Below are 20,000 nucleotides of genomic sequence, written 5' to 3'. Positions count from 1 at the left end.
AGCGAACCAAGTGTAAGAGAGATACAAGCAAGTGCACTTAAAGGGAAGGGACGGTTAGAATCTTTAAAATATATCTTGGTTGGAATGTATGAGATAGCAGGTGAATGTTTGGCACCTGGTAGGATGCCCCATCCTCAACTACGAGTCAGACAAAATGATAGAAAAATTAAAAAACAAAAAAAGTAATTGGATGACGTTACATTTGTGTTTGGGTTGTATTCGAGTTTATTTCGAGATTAGATGAAGCCTTAAACATCTGGGCAGGTGCAAGTACCACTAATTTCTCACAGGGTTTAAAAAAAAATGTCTTAAATCCCACACTATCATCAAAGCACCAACCCCTGTCCCATCGTCGCAATGTTGCATCCCTGTGTATGGGGTTATAGTGAAAGAAACACCAATGTATATGCCAGTATCATTTTCTATTTTTACATAACAGAATGGATTACAAACGCGACATGAACATATATATATATATATATATATATATATATATATATACATGTAGATATAGATATACAACAAATATGGATATGAAACAATGGCTTGATGTGGATTAGAATGATATAATGAGAATGTAATGGACCAAATGTATCTGCAGCACTCCAATTATATTGTCCGAAAGAAATAGATTTAGTGACTCAAACACCACGTCTTCAGAAACATAAACAAGTACTTTAATGGAATGTGCTCTGGCTAAGATTAAAGTGTAGTACCTGTCTCTGCATCATAGCGACGTTAGGAAGGTGCCGGTGGCTAAGTGGTTAACGACACGGATTGACAACCTGAATGTACCGAGTTCGAATCCAGTTCATTCCACAGAAACGCTTTCACTTAGGGATGTTGGCAACCTTCACGTGGTCCCTCTCTTAAGTATTTAATGTCTTTCTAGAAAGAATTCTAACCAGAAATATTTCAGGGAAATGAATGCCAACAATAATCATCTGACCATATAACACTTAGCGTTGGCTAGGTTTTGATCTTGGAGTGTCTTTTTTTTTTTCTAGCTGCTTACATCAAGTGGCTTCCTGCCTTGCTTGGAGCGATGTCCATAAAAAATAAAATACAAACCGTTGTGTTGCATAATAGAATTAAATAGGCACGTGCAACCTAGTACACACACGCGTTAACAACTAGACCCAACAAGTCGTAGCAAAAGAACGTCACAAGGAACATAGGACAAGTTGGTTGGTTGGTTGTTTTGTTTTACAGCATATCAACCCTTTTCAGGTTATTTAATGCCGAATCTGGTGATTTTGAAGAACGATGTTTTAATATAGTATATTTGTTTTTTAAGTCGTATTCTATTTAACCCATAGTTGGGACCCTAACAGATGCTACCACTCCGTGTCAGAGTGGACCTGGGAGCAATATAGTTTAAGGTCATATCCAGGACCACATAGGACAAGTAATCACTCGATTCCTTCTTTTCGCAACGACATTTCCTCATTCTCCTGCCACGTGTGACTTCTCGTTGTGCTATGACGTCACCTACGTCTCTCTAATGCGCTCTTGAACGTGCTGAACATCATCGCCGGTCCGTGCACACACACTTTTTATAGTCGTTTTTTCGTCGTACACGTGAACGTGCTCCTTCTCCATGACCTCTGTCCTCGCAAACGTCATTTCAAACATGCTCTTGAACGTGCTGCAGGTTTTATTTATACAGTCTTTCTCCTCGCACATGGCTTGGCATTTGCATCTGCGCATCTGCGCTCTGTCACGCTTGCCCTATCGAGCTATTTAATGAAACCGTGTGTTAAAAAATTTATATCTGAATAGAAAACACACACACACACACACACACACACGCACACACACACGCACACACACACACACATATATATATTAGTTTTAAACAAGATAGCTGGAGTTCTGTCGCGTTGGGGACACGATCACATAAAAAAAAATCGAGGGGGAAGCGAAGAAGGCGTTAATAAAAACGATTTAAGAATAAATTGAATAAACCGTGATCGTGCTCGTTCACCCTGACTTCTGTCCTCTCGAACGCCATTTGAAACGTGCTCTGTAGATGCTCTGTCTATAGTTCTCTTTTCTTCGCATGCGGCCCGGCATTTGCATACGCGCGTCTGCGCTCTGTTACGCATGTTTTAACGTTAACTTTCTCAGCTATTCATTTACAACGGGAGTCTCCAAAGTTTTCGAAAGACGGGCGCATATTACTGACTATTTAGAGCTGCTAGGGCCAAAATAATTTTTTTTTTTTTTTTAAATGAACTGAACGTGTTTTATACTGTTTTTGCTCATTAGTTTTTCTTTTGGAGTGAAACTGCTTCTCCGAAACTTTAGCCTTTTAAACAAACTTTAAAGAAGCATACTTTCTGAAGAAAAAAATAAATAAATAAAAATAAAAAAAAAATAAAAAAGAAGAAAAACCATCACACTTTGGTAAATTTTTACGTGCTCCGACGTATTATAAACACCCCAATCTCCCCATGTTAAGAACGGCTCTCGGAATAAACATCCCCCACACACACCTTGAAAGCTGCTCTTAAAATGGGGAGGCTGGGAGGTTATTCCGAAAGTCGTTCTTAACATGCGGTGATATTTATACTACGCTTGGGCAGGTCGTAAAAAATACCCACACTTTTTTCACATATTTCCGTCTTGTAAAATTTTTTCCCATAAAAGCTCTGCAGGCGGGATGAAAGATTTTGGCGGGCCGGATCAAGCTTACATGTCCGCACTTCATTCTTTAAACAGAAATAAAAATACCACACTATTTTCACAAATTTCCATTCCTTAAATCTTTTCCTGAATATTTTAACGTTTTCCATAAGAGCTTTCGTTGGCCGGATCTGGCCTGCGGGCCGTAGTTTGGAGACACCTGATTTACAAGGAACTGGTGCCCTTATTTGTTTGTGAAGACATGGTTTTCAAGTGACGTCATTTTAAAGTGTCATGCTAAAATCTGTTCCTTTCAACCGTTTGCATAAAATCGCGTGCTAAAATACACTTGATTCTTTGGAAAAAAAAAATGTCTACATGAAATGATGATTCCATTATGATTCGTTAAAAAAAAAAAAAAAGAAAAAAGAATCGAACGATGAGTTAAAAACGTGACTAATAGTAAAACCTCGAGTTATGTATAAGCATAAGTAATATATAAACGTACATATATAATTATAGTTATATAGGCATAAATAAAACATAAGCATATATATATATATATATATATATATATATATATATATATATATATATATATATATATATATGTGTGTAATTATAGTTATATAAGCATCAGTATATAAAAAAACAAAGTTATGAAAAAACGCAAACGGAGGAAAATGAGGCAACAGAAAAGCAGAAGCAAGTTGAAACGGCAAACTCGAAGGCACGACAAATAATCTGTCAACATCAAACATTCAAGATATAAATGCGTTTTTAATTTTTTTTTTTTTTTTTTTTTTTTAACTTTTATTGCGGGTCCAAGCTCTATGATACAGGTTAACAATATATATATTTCTTTTAAACTTTTTCTTTTAATACCATTTTTAACAGCAGACTTGATAGAATTGGAAAACAAAACAAAAATTAATAATATAAACTTTTTTTTTTTCTTTTAGAGGTTTATTATTTTTATTTATTTTTTTTCTATTGCCTTTCTATGTAGATACACCGTGAGATTTAGGAAAGAATGGAGAGCTATTTGTTTATTTAGGTGAAAGTATAGAATAGTTAACAGTCGAACTCGTAAAAAAAAAAAAATAATAATAATAATTTATACCAAACGCAATAGAGTTGGTGTCAATTGCCTATTAGTTCAATATGATCCTTTTTACATGGATGTTGTTTCTTGGTACACATTTTAAGTTGCAATAGGAAAGATTTGGTGATACAGAAAACCAGGCGACCCGAAGTCGGCAGCAAACCGTGTCAGGTGAAAAATTCGCATTACACTTAATTATTATTATTATTTTTTTTTTTTTTTGCATAAAATGATGAAGTGTTATTGTTTCAAATTTTGTTTTTAATATTATAAAAAATATATTACTCTATGAAATAGTTATTTATTTATTTATTATTAGCAAAATAAAATATTCTTTTTATCTGACATTGTTTTCAATTTTCTTTTTCTTTTCTTTTTTTTTTTTTCAGAATTTTATTTCGATATTTTTGTACTGATAAGCTTTACAAGGATTTTTGCTTGTGGGGTGACTTGCCATTCGGACTTGAGGTTAATGGTAAGGTACATATAGATCTATTTATTTGTTTTCTACTCTTTTTTTTTTTTTTTTTTTTTTTTTTTTTTACTATCTCTTCAGCATGAAGTTAACCAAAGTTCAGCTATCATCCATTTTGGGTTTCGTGAATCTAATCAACATAAAAAATTCTAAAATATTGCACACACACACACACACACACACACACACATATCTTACAAACACGTTAAAAGTATTTGAGTCGCTAGAGAATTTAATTTTACTGCGTTTGGTATAAATTATTTTTATTTATTTATTTTTATGTTTACGAGTTCTCGACGTTTAACTCTTCTTACGTTTCACCTAATTATTTTACAATTTTATTATTACTATTATATAGACACATCTGTTAAAATTGCTAGCAAGATTATGGAGCTCAAAAGAGCTCTGACCTTTCGTCTCAGCGATAACATAAACTACAAAGAAATTCAAGATGGCCGCACAACAAAGTAGTCTCCCTTTGTGTTCAAATGAACGTCAAGTTGAGTTTAGAAATTCACACAAACAAGGGCGATAATTCTTCCGAATGTGTCTACATAAAAAGGCAACCAGTACAAATAATGGCTATTGTGTACCAGGGCGAAAGTACAACTTTTTCGGTTTTGAGTTGGAACATTTGGAAAGTGTATAGCAGAGGGAGACAAATGCAATTTCAGGACCGAATCGAAAATCTTACAACAATAAATGTTTTTTTTTTTTGTTTTTTTGTTTTTTTCACTTTTAGATAGATTTAAGAAAATTATAATAACATAAAATAGAGATTTTTTTAAAACACAAATTAAAGATTTTTATTTTTATTTATTTATTTATTTTTTTTTTTTTTGTAACAAGCCAAAAAAATTTCGAATTTTTGCGAATACGTGTATTTTTTTGTTGAGAAAGTTTTTGTTACACTTTTGTTACATTTAATTAAAATAAGAACTTTGTAACACAAAATAGATATACGGTTGTTACGGTCTCAGATTACCATTTCCTTTTTTTTCTTCTTTTTTTTTTTGTTAACAACATATGCTGGTCGGCAGAAACAGACACGAAACCTGAAATATGCCACGACCACATGGGTAAAAAAAAAAAAAAAAAAATAGCAATCAAAACTCAACGAGTGTCTGTCCCTGCTGTGCACTCTCCAAATGTCCCAACTGAAAACCAGAAAAGTTGTACCTTCGCACTAGTGCATAAGTGACAAAATAATAGCCAACCATTTTTATGATAATTATTTTCTAATTTTTTTTTTTTTTTTTTTAATAACGGATTTGAAAAAAAAAATAAAAAACTCAAACTCCATCCATTTATATTCAGAACAACTTCCGTTATCTCTTTAACAATTTGCATACGATTGGCTGGTTTTAATCGACCAATTAAGATAACAGTCAAAGGTTCAAACACAATAAAACAGAATCACTAAATTTTCTTAATTTTTTTTTTTTTTTTTCAAACTTACCTTAAGGGCACATTTCATTGTTATCTCAAAAAACAAAACTCATAAATAATAATTAGAATTCAATAAAATAAATATATTTAATATATAATAATTTATGAGAAGTTTACTTTTAGTTTACTTGAAGCATTGTGCGTAATGTGGAAGGAGTTGTTTTTGAAGGCTATAGCAATGCGGTTTGTAGGAAACGCTGTGGACATGAATCAGTATCTTTTACGACACAAAATGTTTGTAAATAAACGTAAAATTATGGAAATTTCGTTCTGATATTGTCATTATTCCTTTATATACCAACTCGTGCCTGCTGTGCTTCCTACGAACCACATTGATATAGCCTTCAAACACAACTCTAATTTATATATTTTTATATGAAAACTTAAAACTTTCGATTATTATAATTTCAAAGTAAAACTATGACATATATATATATATATATATATATATATATATATATATATATAATTATTACTTTATTCTTATAACTAATATACAATTATAGTTTTAAAATGGTTATGAGTCAAAGAATGCAGTTTTAAAAAATGCCGGTTAGTGTTCAGAACTTACCCTATATTCAATTTTTTTAAATTTTATTTGCATGATGTACATACCCATGACAAAACGAAAACCCCATATTCTAAAAATCATGTAAATCAATCAAATAGTTTTATTTTTACAAAGAAAATCATTTTTAAGCAATTAATGGGAATTCATAAGCATTACAATACAAATCCCGCAAATTTGAATTATTGTTGAGTTATTCTCTTTTTGTCCTTTTTTTTTAATTTCTTTTTTTCAAAATGGCGGGCAAGACAGCTCGTTGTTTGGTTTCTCACAAGATTTTATTTTATTTTTAAAAAATAAGAACCTCTTGATCAATGTAGTGATTTTTGGAATATGATATTTTCGTTTCATCATATGTGCGTACATCATAGATAGGGATTCTGGACAAGAATCAAAATTTCTTTAATTTGAACTTGAATTTTCGACGGCAAACGTCATCATCAGAAATCAACTACTGTCAATAGTTATCTTCTTTCGTTTTAAATATTATTTAAGAACTAGAATTAATGCACCTAATGGATCAAATTATATCTCCTTTTATCTATGGAAAGGAGTGGATCATTATACCAGAAACCATTCTAAACGCGATTTGGTTCACTTAAATTCTCAATTGTATGTATATAAATTGAATGTTAATTACTTTTCATGGTGATGAGTAATCGCGAAAAAAAAAACCTGTTCGTCTAAGGGGCGTAACTCTACTTTTACTAAAACCATTTCCGTAAATGTAAGAAAAAAAATGTAAAAATAAATAAATCAATAAACTTATCTATTTTAAATAAAAAAATGATTTTTCAACTACTTTATTTCATGTAACAAAAACACTTTTAAAGTAAATATAATACATAATTTTATAGTTTATTTTTTTTTACATTTACTCGAAAAAAAGGTAGAATTACGTCCCTTAGATGAAGACGTCCTTCTTCATGATTGCCCGATGACGTTTATAATCAAATTCAAGATAAAGAAATTTTTTTCTTTTTTTTAAAGATCACATTGTTTGGCTTATAACCGTTTTTACTCGCAACAATGTTTGCCTAATAGGGACATTCATTATATGAAATTATGTTGCCCGGATGTTAAAAAAAAAGACCTAAATAACGTGTAAGCTAATTAATCAAACTTTCATTCTGACAAACCAATTTTAATTTGTTATTGTTATATCATGTTATTAATAACATAATAAAATTCTACTTAAAATCTAATATATAAAGTAATAGTGTGAGATTTTAAAAGTTAAACCTAAATAGTATTTAATCTGACAAATCAAACTTTGATTCTAAATAGCCAATTTTCATTAGTTATTTTCGTACCGTGTTATTAGTGACCGACTTTGCAACAATTCATTTAAAAAAAATGAATTAGTCTGAATTGGACACCTGTTCATATTTTATATAGAAAGTTATTTCGTCAGATTTTCAAAGTCATACTCTAATAGCATTTAACTTGACAAATCAAACTTTGATTCTGACTAACCAATTTTAATTTGTTATTGCTATAGCATGTTATTGGTAATATAATAAAATGCTAAATTAAATTCTTGAAACTACTTAATTTGGTTCAATGCTATGATAATATATGGGTATTCTTAAATAATCACTTTAGAAGAAAAATCAGTTTAAGAGAATAAGTCTTAATAAAAGACTAAGAATAATTCCGCTTAGCTATTAGCATACCATACTTATTTTTAATATGAAAATATTTACAAAACAAAATTATATCTAAGGAATTCCGGGCAACACTGGGTCGGGATAGCTAGCATATAATCAATCTTATTTTATTTTTTTTTTGTAGTTATTAACTGTATTTTTTTATATTTTAAATGTGCGCAACTATTGTTTTACGAAAATGCATATATGAAAAAAAAAATAGATAGATAAAGAATAAATTATATTTACTTCTATTTTATTTACTGTTAAAAGTTGTTTTAAACGTTTGAATTGTTGATCGGATTAAGAAGGAGAGTTTATAAATAATACAACCAAATAACAGAGATAATAATAAATAAATAATATTATAAATATTTAAATAACAACTAGTTGACAGAGCTTCAGGACCAATTGCATACACATATTATTTTTAGGCCTCGTTAGATTAGACGCACGTGAGATTTTGTGTAGAGCATAAGCCACATATATGACAAGCTGCAAGTGATATTCTACAAAGCATTAAGTACATTCAGTGCCGGTGCTAAGGACGCGTGTCCTCCCTCCTTTTCACCATGAACATTGGGGGTGTATGGGAGTACTAAATATTTCTGTTTTTTTTTTTTTTGTTGCTTCGGGTCATATAAGTGGTGAATTATTAATAAAAAAAAAAAAATGAAAGATGAAAGGTAAAATATAAAATTAAAAAAAAAATTATTACAAACTATCAAGGCTATCTGACGTTGTCCGGATCGAAAGTGTAACAGATTTGTATCAAAACTTATATATCTTTCCCAGTTCCTGTCTTATTTCTCCCTCTCTACTTTTCTTCTTTCTTCCCCAGTCCTCTCTCTAGATATACACACATACATACGTACATGCATACATACCGACAAGTTGAGGAATGAGTCGGCATAAGGGAAATAACTCTATGAAAAAAAAATCAGAATTACTTCCACTTAGTAGTTGGAAAAGAAAACCCAGTTTAGGGTAAAAGAATGATTAATTTTTCAAATGATTTTTAAACTTATTCCGGGAAATGCTGATCAAAACTATACTTACTTTGTGGGGTCTTGTTTTTTAGTTTGGGATTTTCGGCTGAACACGAACACACACACACACACACACACACACACACACACACACACACACACACACACACACACACACACACACACACACACAGAAACTACTTTTTATATAATGGATAACTAAAGAGAGAAAGTGTGAGGGAAAGAGTTAGGAGGGAAAATGAAAAAGAGAGAAAGGGGATAAGAGAAGAGAGAGAGAGAGAACGAGAGAGAGAGAGAGAGAGAGAGAGAGAGAGAGAGAATGAGAGAGGGAAGAAACCATATAAATGTATAAATATATGGATAAGAAATTTAAGATCTTAGAAACTTTCGAAAGAACAGAGTTTGACGAAAAGGTAAGCTTCAGACATGAGCACTAACTTTTTTGGGATGCTTTAAGTATACATACATATATATATATATATATATATATATATATATATATATATATATATATATATATATATATGTATGTGTGTGTGTGTGTGTGTGTTGTTACTGCCAAAAGTGACAATACAATATTATGTTGTTTTTTTTTTTTTTATTTATTTTTTTTTTTTCAGATAATAAAATAAAATTAAGCTCTACTAAAATCGTTTCTAGTTTAGGGTGAGGGATAGGGTTAGCACCGGCTCTGAGTACAAAAACGCTAACAATTAGAGTTTAAAAAAAAAAAACACAGCTTTATACAAGTGCAAAAAGCTCTTTGCTGACAAAATAAGTACAATTTGCTGCTGAATAAAAAGCCTGCAAGAATAAAATATTTGGTGTCATGCCCCAAACTGGAAAACATCAAAACACGGTAGGAGAGGATGGCGCTAACTAGAGTTTACTGGAAGGGTATTTAGATTTAGAGTACTTGGACTTATACCGCTCACCTTTTCTCCTGTAAAATGGTACAGGCACCGAAGGTGCTGTGCGTCCGAGAGGACATTCTCCGCGAATGCGAAACATATAATCCTGCGACCTATTCAGGCCTGTCACCCGATAGCTGGTGTCCGATATGCCCGAGGCAATCGTTCTCCATTCAGCGTGCGGATACTCTTGCTTTTCAATCATGAAGGTCAGCGGGGTGTCCTTTCTGTCGAACGTGGGGATGTCAACACGGCGCCACCTCAGGGCGATACTTTCGTAGTCGACTTCTGTGATCTCGGGCAGCTCGACTGGAACGTGCGGAATTGCTGTCAGAGAGACAAAAAGAGTATTAGCAAAAAAAAAGACCCAAAAAAAAACAGAAAGGAAAAGAAACAATGGACAAGTCCTGTTCTATTTAAAAATTCAATGTGAAACTCAGTATCTGACCTTATAATGATCGGTAGGGAGTTACCATTATTTATTTTTGAATTCTATTCATTTGAAACAAGGCACACTGTTACTGAGACGTAGGGGGTTTGCTGTGAATTATGAGCTACCTTTATAGGAATATTCTAAGTGGTGAGTTATGCAGCAAGATGCTTGTTCACAGTACATTTAACAGTAATGTGAGCATGCATTTTGCTGCACAACTTCGTAATTAGGATGCCCCTACATATATGGGAGGTGACGGTGGCTAAGAGGTTAATGAGACAGACTGATGAGTTGGGTGTTCTAAGTTCGAATCCAGTTTGTTCCACAAAATCACTTTCACTTAAGATGTTGGCAACCTCCACCTGGTCTATTCTGTAAGCACCCAATGTCTTTCTAGAAAGAATTCTGACGAAAAACATTATCGGGGAAACCAATGCCAACAATAAGAATCATCAGATTTATATGAAAATAATTACAGTTATATTTCTGCATGTTGGTACAACTGGGAAAGCAAGTAGCAGGAATATTTTCCGCTTTTCGTCAAACTTTTCTCCGCTGTTTTCTTTTGAGACCTTGAAACAAATCGCATCTTGTCAATTTCTTATCTTCTAGAAAGAATTCTGACGAGAAAAAATTATCGGGGAAACCGCTGCCAACAATAGCATATTTGGATCCATTTGATATGATAAAGATTTTGTATGCGACTCATTTTCTAAAATGGCGCCTGATTTCTGGGGTAGGTGGTCACTAATGTCAGATAGTAAAAAATCAAATAAAAAATGGTTGGGAACCAGAAGCCTAAGTCCAAGTTGACTAATCGTAATTATTATATATTACTTGATAATAAATAAAATGTCATAACTTCGTGAATATCGCATGGATTTGAATAACATTTTGGGAAATAACTAACCTTGAAACAGTCATTTGATGATACAATTTGCATTTTTGTGTGACGTATATTTAGTGAAATATTGATATTTTACTAATATGCAATAAAGCGATTCATACAGTTATATATATATGTGTGTGTATGTGTTGTGTTTGTGTCTGTGTGTGTGTTCTGTTTGTGTTATATATATTAAACGATTATGACATTAAGAATGATTTAGAGTTAAATCTTGTATTATGTAACATCTGCGAAAAAAGAAAGAATAATGCTTTTTTTTTAATTTGAGAAATACATCAGCGCAACATCACGTAAGACTCCATTTTGTGAAAATCACGATTCTTGTGGCAAATTACACATTTTCCACTTTCATGTTACTCCATTTTTTAAAAAAGTCGAATAAGGGTTAGGGTTAGGTTTAAGGTTAGACAACCGAAACAAAAAGGAAAGATCTTCAAACCTGCCGTCCTGTGAAGTGCCACGGAAAGTGAGGGCTGCAGAGATTCACCCGATGTTGTTTCAGGTTTAATACGAAAGTGATAATCTACTTTGGGTTTCAAGCCGGTCACTTTGTAAATAGGCTCGGACAAATTTGTGGCAATTGTGCGCCAGTGATAGTTTGGAGGTTCACGAACTTCGACCGTATATCTCAGATTGACGTCACTGTTGTACGGATAAATGTAGAGACGACGCCAAGATAACCAACAGGATTCCGGCTCGATACCGTAGATCTGGGGTCTTTCGACGGGAACTTGGGGCACAACTGCAATAATAAAATCAGTAAAAAAATAAAATAAATATGACTTTGTGCTGGAAAATTATGTTAGCATCAAGTTGAGAGTTTTTATAAAATATGTAAACCTCTCCCCCCCTCTCTTTCTTCCCCCCCTCTCTCTCTTTTTCCATGTATGTCATGTATTTGGGACCCTACGCCAGTAATTAGCAAATTAACTAGTGTGAATTTTGACGAGGGTCACTCTTAGTGCATGTTAGGATAATTAGATGGCATATAATGCTCAGCATTTCCAATTGTCACCCATCTGGTACTGACCTGGCCTCACGTTGCTTAACTTCATCAGGTTTGTGCTGGAAAACTATGTTAGCACCAAGTTGAGGGGCTTATATAAAATATGTTGATCTCTTTCTCTCTCTCTACATGTACATATTTATTTGCTTCCCCACGAAAGCAAAATGTGACACAAGGTCGTTTTTAATGTGGGGAAAATCAGCTCCCCAAAAAGGGGCACTCTGGAAGTATGTAAAAATGAAAGTGCCTCAGTATAGAAAAGGCTTCCTCCTCCATTTACTAAGGACAAATTATTAACTTGAGTGTAGCATCAGAACACATACTACACTCTGATCTTGGCCTCTTGCAGGTTGGGACCCTATGCCAGTAAGCAGCGATTAAGTTAGCTAGTGTGAATTTTGACGAGGGTTACTTTTAGTGCATATCAGGATAACAAGATGACATACGATGCCCAGCATTCTCAAATTGTCACCCATCTGGTACTGGCCAGGCCCCACATCGCTTAACTGGAAAATATCAGCGAAGTAGATTTGACCTCTTGTCTCATTTAATGCACCCATCGACCTCGATTGTTTTGAGACGACCGGGATTTTATAACCATGTATCAAATCCAACTGAGATCAAATCTGATTGACAACACATTCTGAAGTCGCCATGTTTTTAGTGTTGTATAGCCGGGTGTTTCATATTAAAGAGACAGGATCGGGACATTCATATTTATGAGGGGAAGATACATTTATACAGTTCTTTTAGTGTATCTTCTTATAACATATATTAGCAAGGGTTGAGATAGGGGATGCAACATTCTTGGGAGAGTTACATAAAGTTCATACTAGCGATGAGGGAGACAAAGTTCATATTAAGGATGTTTCACACATTACCTTTTGCTGTTGAATGATGACACGACACAGTTTTACAAAAACATGATAACTTCTTTATTGTCAGATCGACCGGTCGAATGATGATGACGTAAAGGAATTCAAAGTCGTTCTACATAATTAAACGTTCTCCCTTTGCTTCTAAAGGGACCCTTCTCTGATCATGTCAGCTCTGTCCGACCGACTCTGCTGCCTGTCTGATCTTCGACTCCCTCCTATATTGAGAATTCATTTTTGCTATGACGTCAGATGTGTGGTCTCAAAACGTGATCGACTCACATGGCTTAAACATACATTTCCAAAACGCAACCTATTTTTCATCCTAACTTATTTTTCAATATGTTTTTAAATTGTATTGTTTATTATTTGTTTAGCTGACCTTTTTAATTCAATTTCCATTCGAATGCACAATTAAATTCTTTTTACAAACAACATATCAAAGCAGGATAGGCTGTTTTTAGCAGCTCCTGCCCAGATGTGGCAGCAGTATTCCATCCTTGGACATACTTGGCTTTTGTATAGATAGAGAATTGCATCATTAGTGAGATATCTTCTGGAGCGGTAGAAGGATGCCACCATCTTTCCCAGCGACCTTTCTGTGGTTTCTTATAGCATATATTAGTGACTGAGAAAGAGGGTGATCAGTTCTTTTAATACAGGAGGAAATAATCATTACTTAGAATGGTGAGGGGACATTACTTAGAATGGTATGGGGACATTACATAGGATGGTATGGGGACATTACTTAGGATGGGTTATACAAAGTTCATAAACGATGATTACACATTATCTTCAATTGCTGAATGATGACACGAAGACAATAGTTTAAAAAAATCGATGTTCTTTTATTCCATTTGATCAGTCGAAATGATGATTACGCCAGAAATTCACATTGGTTCTACATGGTTAAATATTCTCCCTTCGCTTCTAAAGGAACCCTCCTCTGACTGCCTTTGCTGACTGCTCAAACATGTCTGCCCAACTGCCTCCGAGCTTCGACTGAACTAGCTCCTATATTGAGAAGTTCCCTTTCTGCTATGGCGTCATGTATGGCTCTAAACGTGATCGACTCATGTGGCCTAAATATATGTGATTCGGCACATGTTCCCAAACACGTCTGCAAACAAAAAATTCTCGGGAACCTATTTTTCAACTTAACTCATTTTTCAACATATTTTTAAATTGCATTGTTTTTTAATTCAATTTCCATAAAAAAATGAACAATTAATTCTTTTTACAAACAAACAAACAAACATATCTAAACTATTTTAAATGAAATTAAACAATGCAAAATTCTAACATTCCATTTTCTGAATCTATTTCTGAACCTTGCTTACAAGGTTCGAATCTCGGTCTATCCTAATCTCATTTTCCACTTATCTAAAGTTCTTTTACTTCTACAAGAAGGGGTGCTGAAAAAACCGTTCCTTCATTTTCTCTGCTCCTGCTACTATGACAATGACGTCATGTTTGACCTAGAAAACATTGACGTTAGTTTAAACCATTTGCAAGTGTTTTTAAAGGTTTAATTTTATCCGTTATTAAGTGTATGTCTCTTTGGCGTAGGGGCAACGTGCAAGGCTTTTTTTTTCGCCTTAGCTTCGATGCCTGCCTTTCTACCTAAACTTTTTTTCCTCTTTTACAGTATGTTTTTAAATTACATTGTTCATTATTTTTTTAGCTGACCTTTTTAATTCAATTTCCATAAAAGAATGAACAATTAAATTCTTTTTACAAACAAACAAACAAACAAACATATCTAAACTATTTTAAATGAAATTTAACAATGCGAAATTCTAACATTCCATTTTCTGAATCTATTTCTGAACCTTGCTTACAAGGTTCGAATCTCGGTCTATCCTAATCTCATTTTCCACTTATCTAATATTCTTATTACTTACAGGAAAAGGGGACCCTTTTTCCTGTAACATTCCTCTCTACCACTACACCACTTTTTGAAAGATAAGACAGGTAAGGTATAAGGCCCTCAAATGTAGGAAGCCCAATGTTTTAAACAACACTGTTAAAATTTTTGCTTATCACTCCAAAAGGACAAGGAAAGTCAGTTATAAGGCACGCGAATATGGAAAGCCTAATGTTTTCGTAACACTTTTTGAAACTATGCTTGTCTCTCGAAAGAAATAAGAAAAGTCAGGTAAATGTGGAGAGCCCAATGTCTTAGAAACACTTTTTAAAATTCTGCGTGTCTCTCCAAAAGGACATGGAAGGTCAGGTAAAAGGCCATCAAATGTGGAGAGCCCAATGTTTTAATAACACTTTTTTCAATTTACTTGTCTCTGCAAAAGGACAAGGAAAGTCAGGTATAATGCCATCAAATGTGGAGAGCCCAATGTTTTAATAACACTTTTTCAAATTCTGCGTGTCTCTCTAAAAGGACAAGGAAGGTCAGGTAAAAGGCCATCAAATGTTGGGAGCTGGTAATACTTAAAAAGGCTCTTTTTCATTTAGCTACATTTGGGCTATGTCAAGTAAGTGTGAAAGTTAAGTAAAACAGCATATCATATCATTCCGGCTTGTGGTGAGCTCAATACAAAATATAAATGGCTGCGCCTGTGTTTACCGTATTTATAGAAATCAAGGGAGGTCACTCTAGTTCCTTCTTGTTCAGGGGATATTGCTCCAGTTGCCACCTACTGTCAGGGACAGATAACGCTTATATCTATACAGTAAGAACAACTTTGGTCTGGAAATTCTTCTCAATACAAATGCTGAGACCAGTAGGAAAATGCGACGATAGTTGCCATCCATAAATTGAACATCTATTGTAAATGCATCATTTCGAATAATGTGTTATGCTTTTTTGTACTTCAAAATTAAAGAGTTCTTTCTCACTTGTTTCCAGTATATTACAAGGGGAAAAACTTGAATATCATTCAAGAGAGATAACTCGAATATACTCGACCAACAGCAATTTTGCAAAACAAACAGGCGTCAATTTTATTTTTTTGAATAATCTTCCAACTGACACGACTCATAATTTGATAGATCAAGTAATTCAGCATAATGACTTACCTCTGCTTCGATTGTATGACACGGGGACAGAAGGTTCCGAGATACTCTCTGCACTTGTCTGAGCGCGGATTCGAAACAGGTAGTCATGTCTCGGCTTCAAGTCCGTCAATTTATACGAAGTACTCCTTACACCGCCAACCACACGCTTCCATTCTCGCGATGGAAGTTCCTGGGATTCTATAACGTAAGTATATTCTTTGCCAACAGATGGCGCTCTTGTCGGTCTCCAGGCCAATTTCAAACCCTTGGATTCGACATCGACAATCTGTGGTGTGTCAATAGGCCGTGTCATACCTGAAAGGACAAAGTAAAAAAAATTGAAAAATTGAATCAAAATATGCACACAGGAATAAATATTACTAGCCAGCTCGACGCTCGGCGTTGCCCAGTCATACAATACGCTTAAACATGATATTTTAATTCATGCAGATTGCATATGTATTATTATAGAATCGATCCTCTATTAAATATTATACATTACGAAGAATAATTTGCCCGGTGGACTAATTCGCAAAAAAAAAAAATGAATAAATAAATAAAATAAGTAAATAATAATAATAATAATAATAATAATAATAATATTGTCGTTCATCAAATCCCGTCTGCGTTTGTTTACAATATCACGTCAGCTGATATTTGGGCTTGATGATGAATGATCTGGAAAATTCACTTTTGATCAATGTTTAGTTTTAAAATATGCAAACAAAGAAATGATTTGCGGCGATTTTAAATGGTACCTAATCTCTTATCGTGAATTGAATTCATTGATGAGAAAAAATTAAAATAAAATGGTAAGGTACACCCAGGCTTGAACACGCTGACTGATGTTTCTAGATGTCAACAAATCTGTTTTTTTTTTATTCTTCTAAGAAGAAATTATTTGTTGAGATTTTATTATCTCCCTTGCCGGTGCAACCTAACATATTCTCCTGTAAAAATTATTCCTTTTTATCTATAAGAGAGAAAAGATTAATTTTAGGATCAGATTTTTTTTTTTTAATTTTCGAGACTTCTTGGGTGAATTTCTGTACAAAGCATATCTAAGAACACTGCCAGACATATAAATTAGCCTTGTGTGAAATTTTCAAAACATATTCTCAGCTGTTTCGGAAACTATGAAGAAGGAATTTACACACACGTACACACAAAGTGATTTTTATATAATAGTAGAGACAGAGATAACGGAAAGAGGGTCCTGATCGACCTAGGCCAAATGATATTATGATATTCATCCGAGAAGTCTCGAAAATCAAAAATCGAAAAAAATCTGATCCTAAAATTAATCTTTTCTCTCTTATAGATAAAAAAAAAAGAATTTTTACAGAAGAATATTTTAGGTTGCACCGGCAAGGGAGATAATAATATCATTTGATAAATCTGACACTCACTTGATGAGTTCAAAGAGTTAAACAAATTTACATAATCATATATATATATATATATATATATGATTACTTCATTCAATCACATAAATTAATATACAAAGATATAATTTATGCATAAATTTTTCAGTATTTGCTTCAACAGTGCTCAATACATAGGTAGAGCTATGTAGTAAATAAGTCATATATATATATACATATATATATATATATATATATACATATATATATATATATGATTACTTCATTCAATCACATAAATTAATATACAAAGATATAATTTAGGCATAAATTTTTCAGTATTTACTTCAACAGTGCTCAATACATAGGTAGAGCTAGGTAGTAAATAAGTCATATATATATATATATATATATATATATATATATATATAAAAGATACGATATATATTATATATATATATATATATAAAAGATACGATATATATATATATATATATATGATCACTTCATTTAATCACATAAATTAATATACAAAGATATAATCTTATGCATAAATCTTTCAGTATTTACTTGAACATTGCTCAATAGATAGGTCGAGGTAGATAGTAAATAAGTTATATATATATATATATATATATATATATATAAATATATATATATATATATATATATATATATAAACTAACATAATATCCGAAATATAGACTAAAAAAAATGTAAAAAAGCACAAAATAACATATCCAACTACATCTAGGCTGAAAGTAGGCCAGTTTACTACAACAAAAGGATATCTACCCTTCACATAAATGCACAAAGAGAAGGGGTGTACCGGAGGTCAACTGTGCTTTTGTCCTGTAAGTGCCTGCCCATTGGCTGATTAGGATGGGCGCGGTGGCAACTAGAAAGCTTATTGGCAAACAAAAAACTCAGTAGTATGTACGTATATATAAACGCGTTAAGGGGTCAACGTTCAACGATCTGACATTTGAGAACTCTACCAAACTCCTCCACCAATTTTGGGTCTAAACATTTGACATTTTAGATATAGGTTCCTTGGACATGGATCTAATTTAGTAACTTGATTTGAGCCCAAAACAATAAATGTTAAGGGGTCATTATCGAGATCAAAGTTTAAAAAATTTTACCACTTTTTTTTTTGTTTGCTCAACATACTCCTCCAAACAGCCGGGCAACGCCGGGCTGAAATGCTAGTATATATATATATATATATATATATATATATATATATATATATATATATATAGTAGAAATATATATATATAGTAGAAATGGTAATGAATAAAAACTGAAGAAAGTGCTCACTAATGTTGTAGAGCAAATATGCGTTTTATATTTTTCTACAATAATGTAATTTAACAGAAAGATACGGTAATAAAAAAATAAAACGTATGCATATATATATATATATATATATATGTATATATATGTATATATGTATATATATGTATATATGTATATATATGTATATATGTATATATATATATATATGTATATATATACATATAATAGAAAAATCTTATTATTGAAAATTTATTCAAATTAAAAAGAAAAAAAAATCATTATAAACCTATAAAGTCGGTAGACAAAATGTTAATTATCCAACAAGGAGTACAAATAAACAAGAAACACCTTATTCCACGAAGTTTCAAAAATGCAATGCTTCTCATCAGAGGGAAGATGTTTGCAAAATATACAATAAATTTTGCAGGTTAATGCATTGAAAGAAACTACAAATATGAAATTAAAAAATGAGAGAGAGAGAGAGAGGGGGGAAGAGAGAGAGAGAGAGAGAGAGAGAGAGAGAGAGAGAGAGAGAGATACAGTTTAAAGAAGCTTCAAGTATTTTCCAAGAAAAAATAAATAAATGCAGTTTAAATTCCTAGGGATACTAAGGTTCAAAATATCGCCGACTTACTAATAGAAAATTCACAATTATCCAAAAGGATTTAACTATATAATAATGAAACCCCCCCCCCCCAAAAAAAAAACAGGAAACTGCAACTTAAATTGTAAAATAGGAAACAAGGATCATCAGCTGTTTACCATATCGCTATTTCAGAGATTTATAAACAGGACAGCTGCTAAATTGTTAGCTCTCCAGTGGAAAAGAGCGATCCCCAACCTGGACCTTATGTATTTCAGTCCAGCGTCTTATCCATTACGCTATGATGCCATAGACTATATATATATATATGTATGTGTGTGTGTGTGTGTGTGCGTGTGTGCGTGTAGATAAACTTTGAATAAACAGATTCAACTGATTTTAGAACACGTTAAAGATGCAAAAGTGTTTTATTAAAAGAAGGAAGCAAAATACGATTCAATTTCTTTTTCTTTTTTAAAAATTGAAATATATATACGTCTCTCTCTCTCTCTCTCTATATATATATATATATATATATATATATAGTCATCCACATACAGTACTGTTTCGCTGTATCACAGCTCATCAGTGCGGCTATATATGCAACTGCCTCAAACCAGGGTCGAAACCCGACCGCCCAAATGACAGTCAAGTCTTCTCACAAGTGCGCTATACGGCTGCTGCTGTGTGGGTAATGAATTAACGATGTTTTGACATCGT

At 32.9% G+C, this 20,000-nt stretch overlaps 1 protein-coding gene across 1 annotated transcript in view; it reads right to left on the bottom strand.

The window, feature by feature from the left end:
* The window catches only part of LOC145268689 (uncharacterized), a 1,072,728-nt gene that overhangs the window by 21,853 nt on the left and 1,030,875 nt on the right, over positions 1-20,000 (bottom strand). The window contains exons 215-217 of the mRNA XM_080124201.1: positions 16,053-16,346; positions 11,575-11,877; positions 9,820-10,122 (exon numbers count right to left, since the gene is read on the bottom strand). Of these exons, the coding sequence (XP_079980327.1) occupies positions 9,820-10,122; positions 11,575-11,877; positions 16,053-16,346 (900 nt within the window). The remainder of the gene's footprint in view (positions 1-9,819; positions 10,123-11,574; positions 11,878-16,052; positions 16,347-20,000) is intronic.

This window comes from Euprymna scolopes, chromosome 44 (assembly GCF_053919585.1).
Source record: "Euprymna scolopes isolate OS-2025 chromosome 44, ASM5391958v1, whole genome shotgun sequence".
NCBI lineage: Eukaryota > Metazoa > Mollusca > Cephalopoda > Sepiida > Sepiolidae > Euprymna > Euprymna scolopes.
This window is presented reverse-complemented; position numbering and strand designations above follow the sequence as displayed.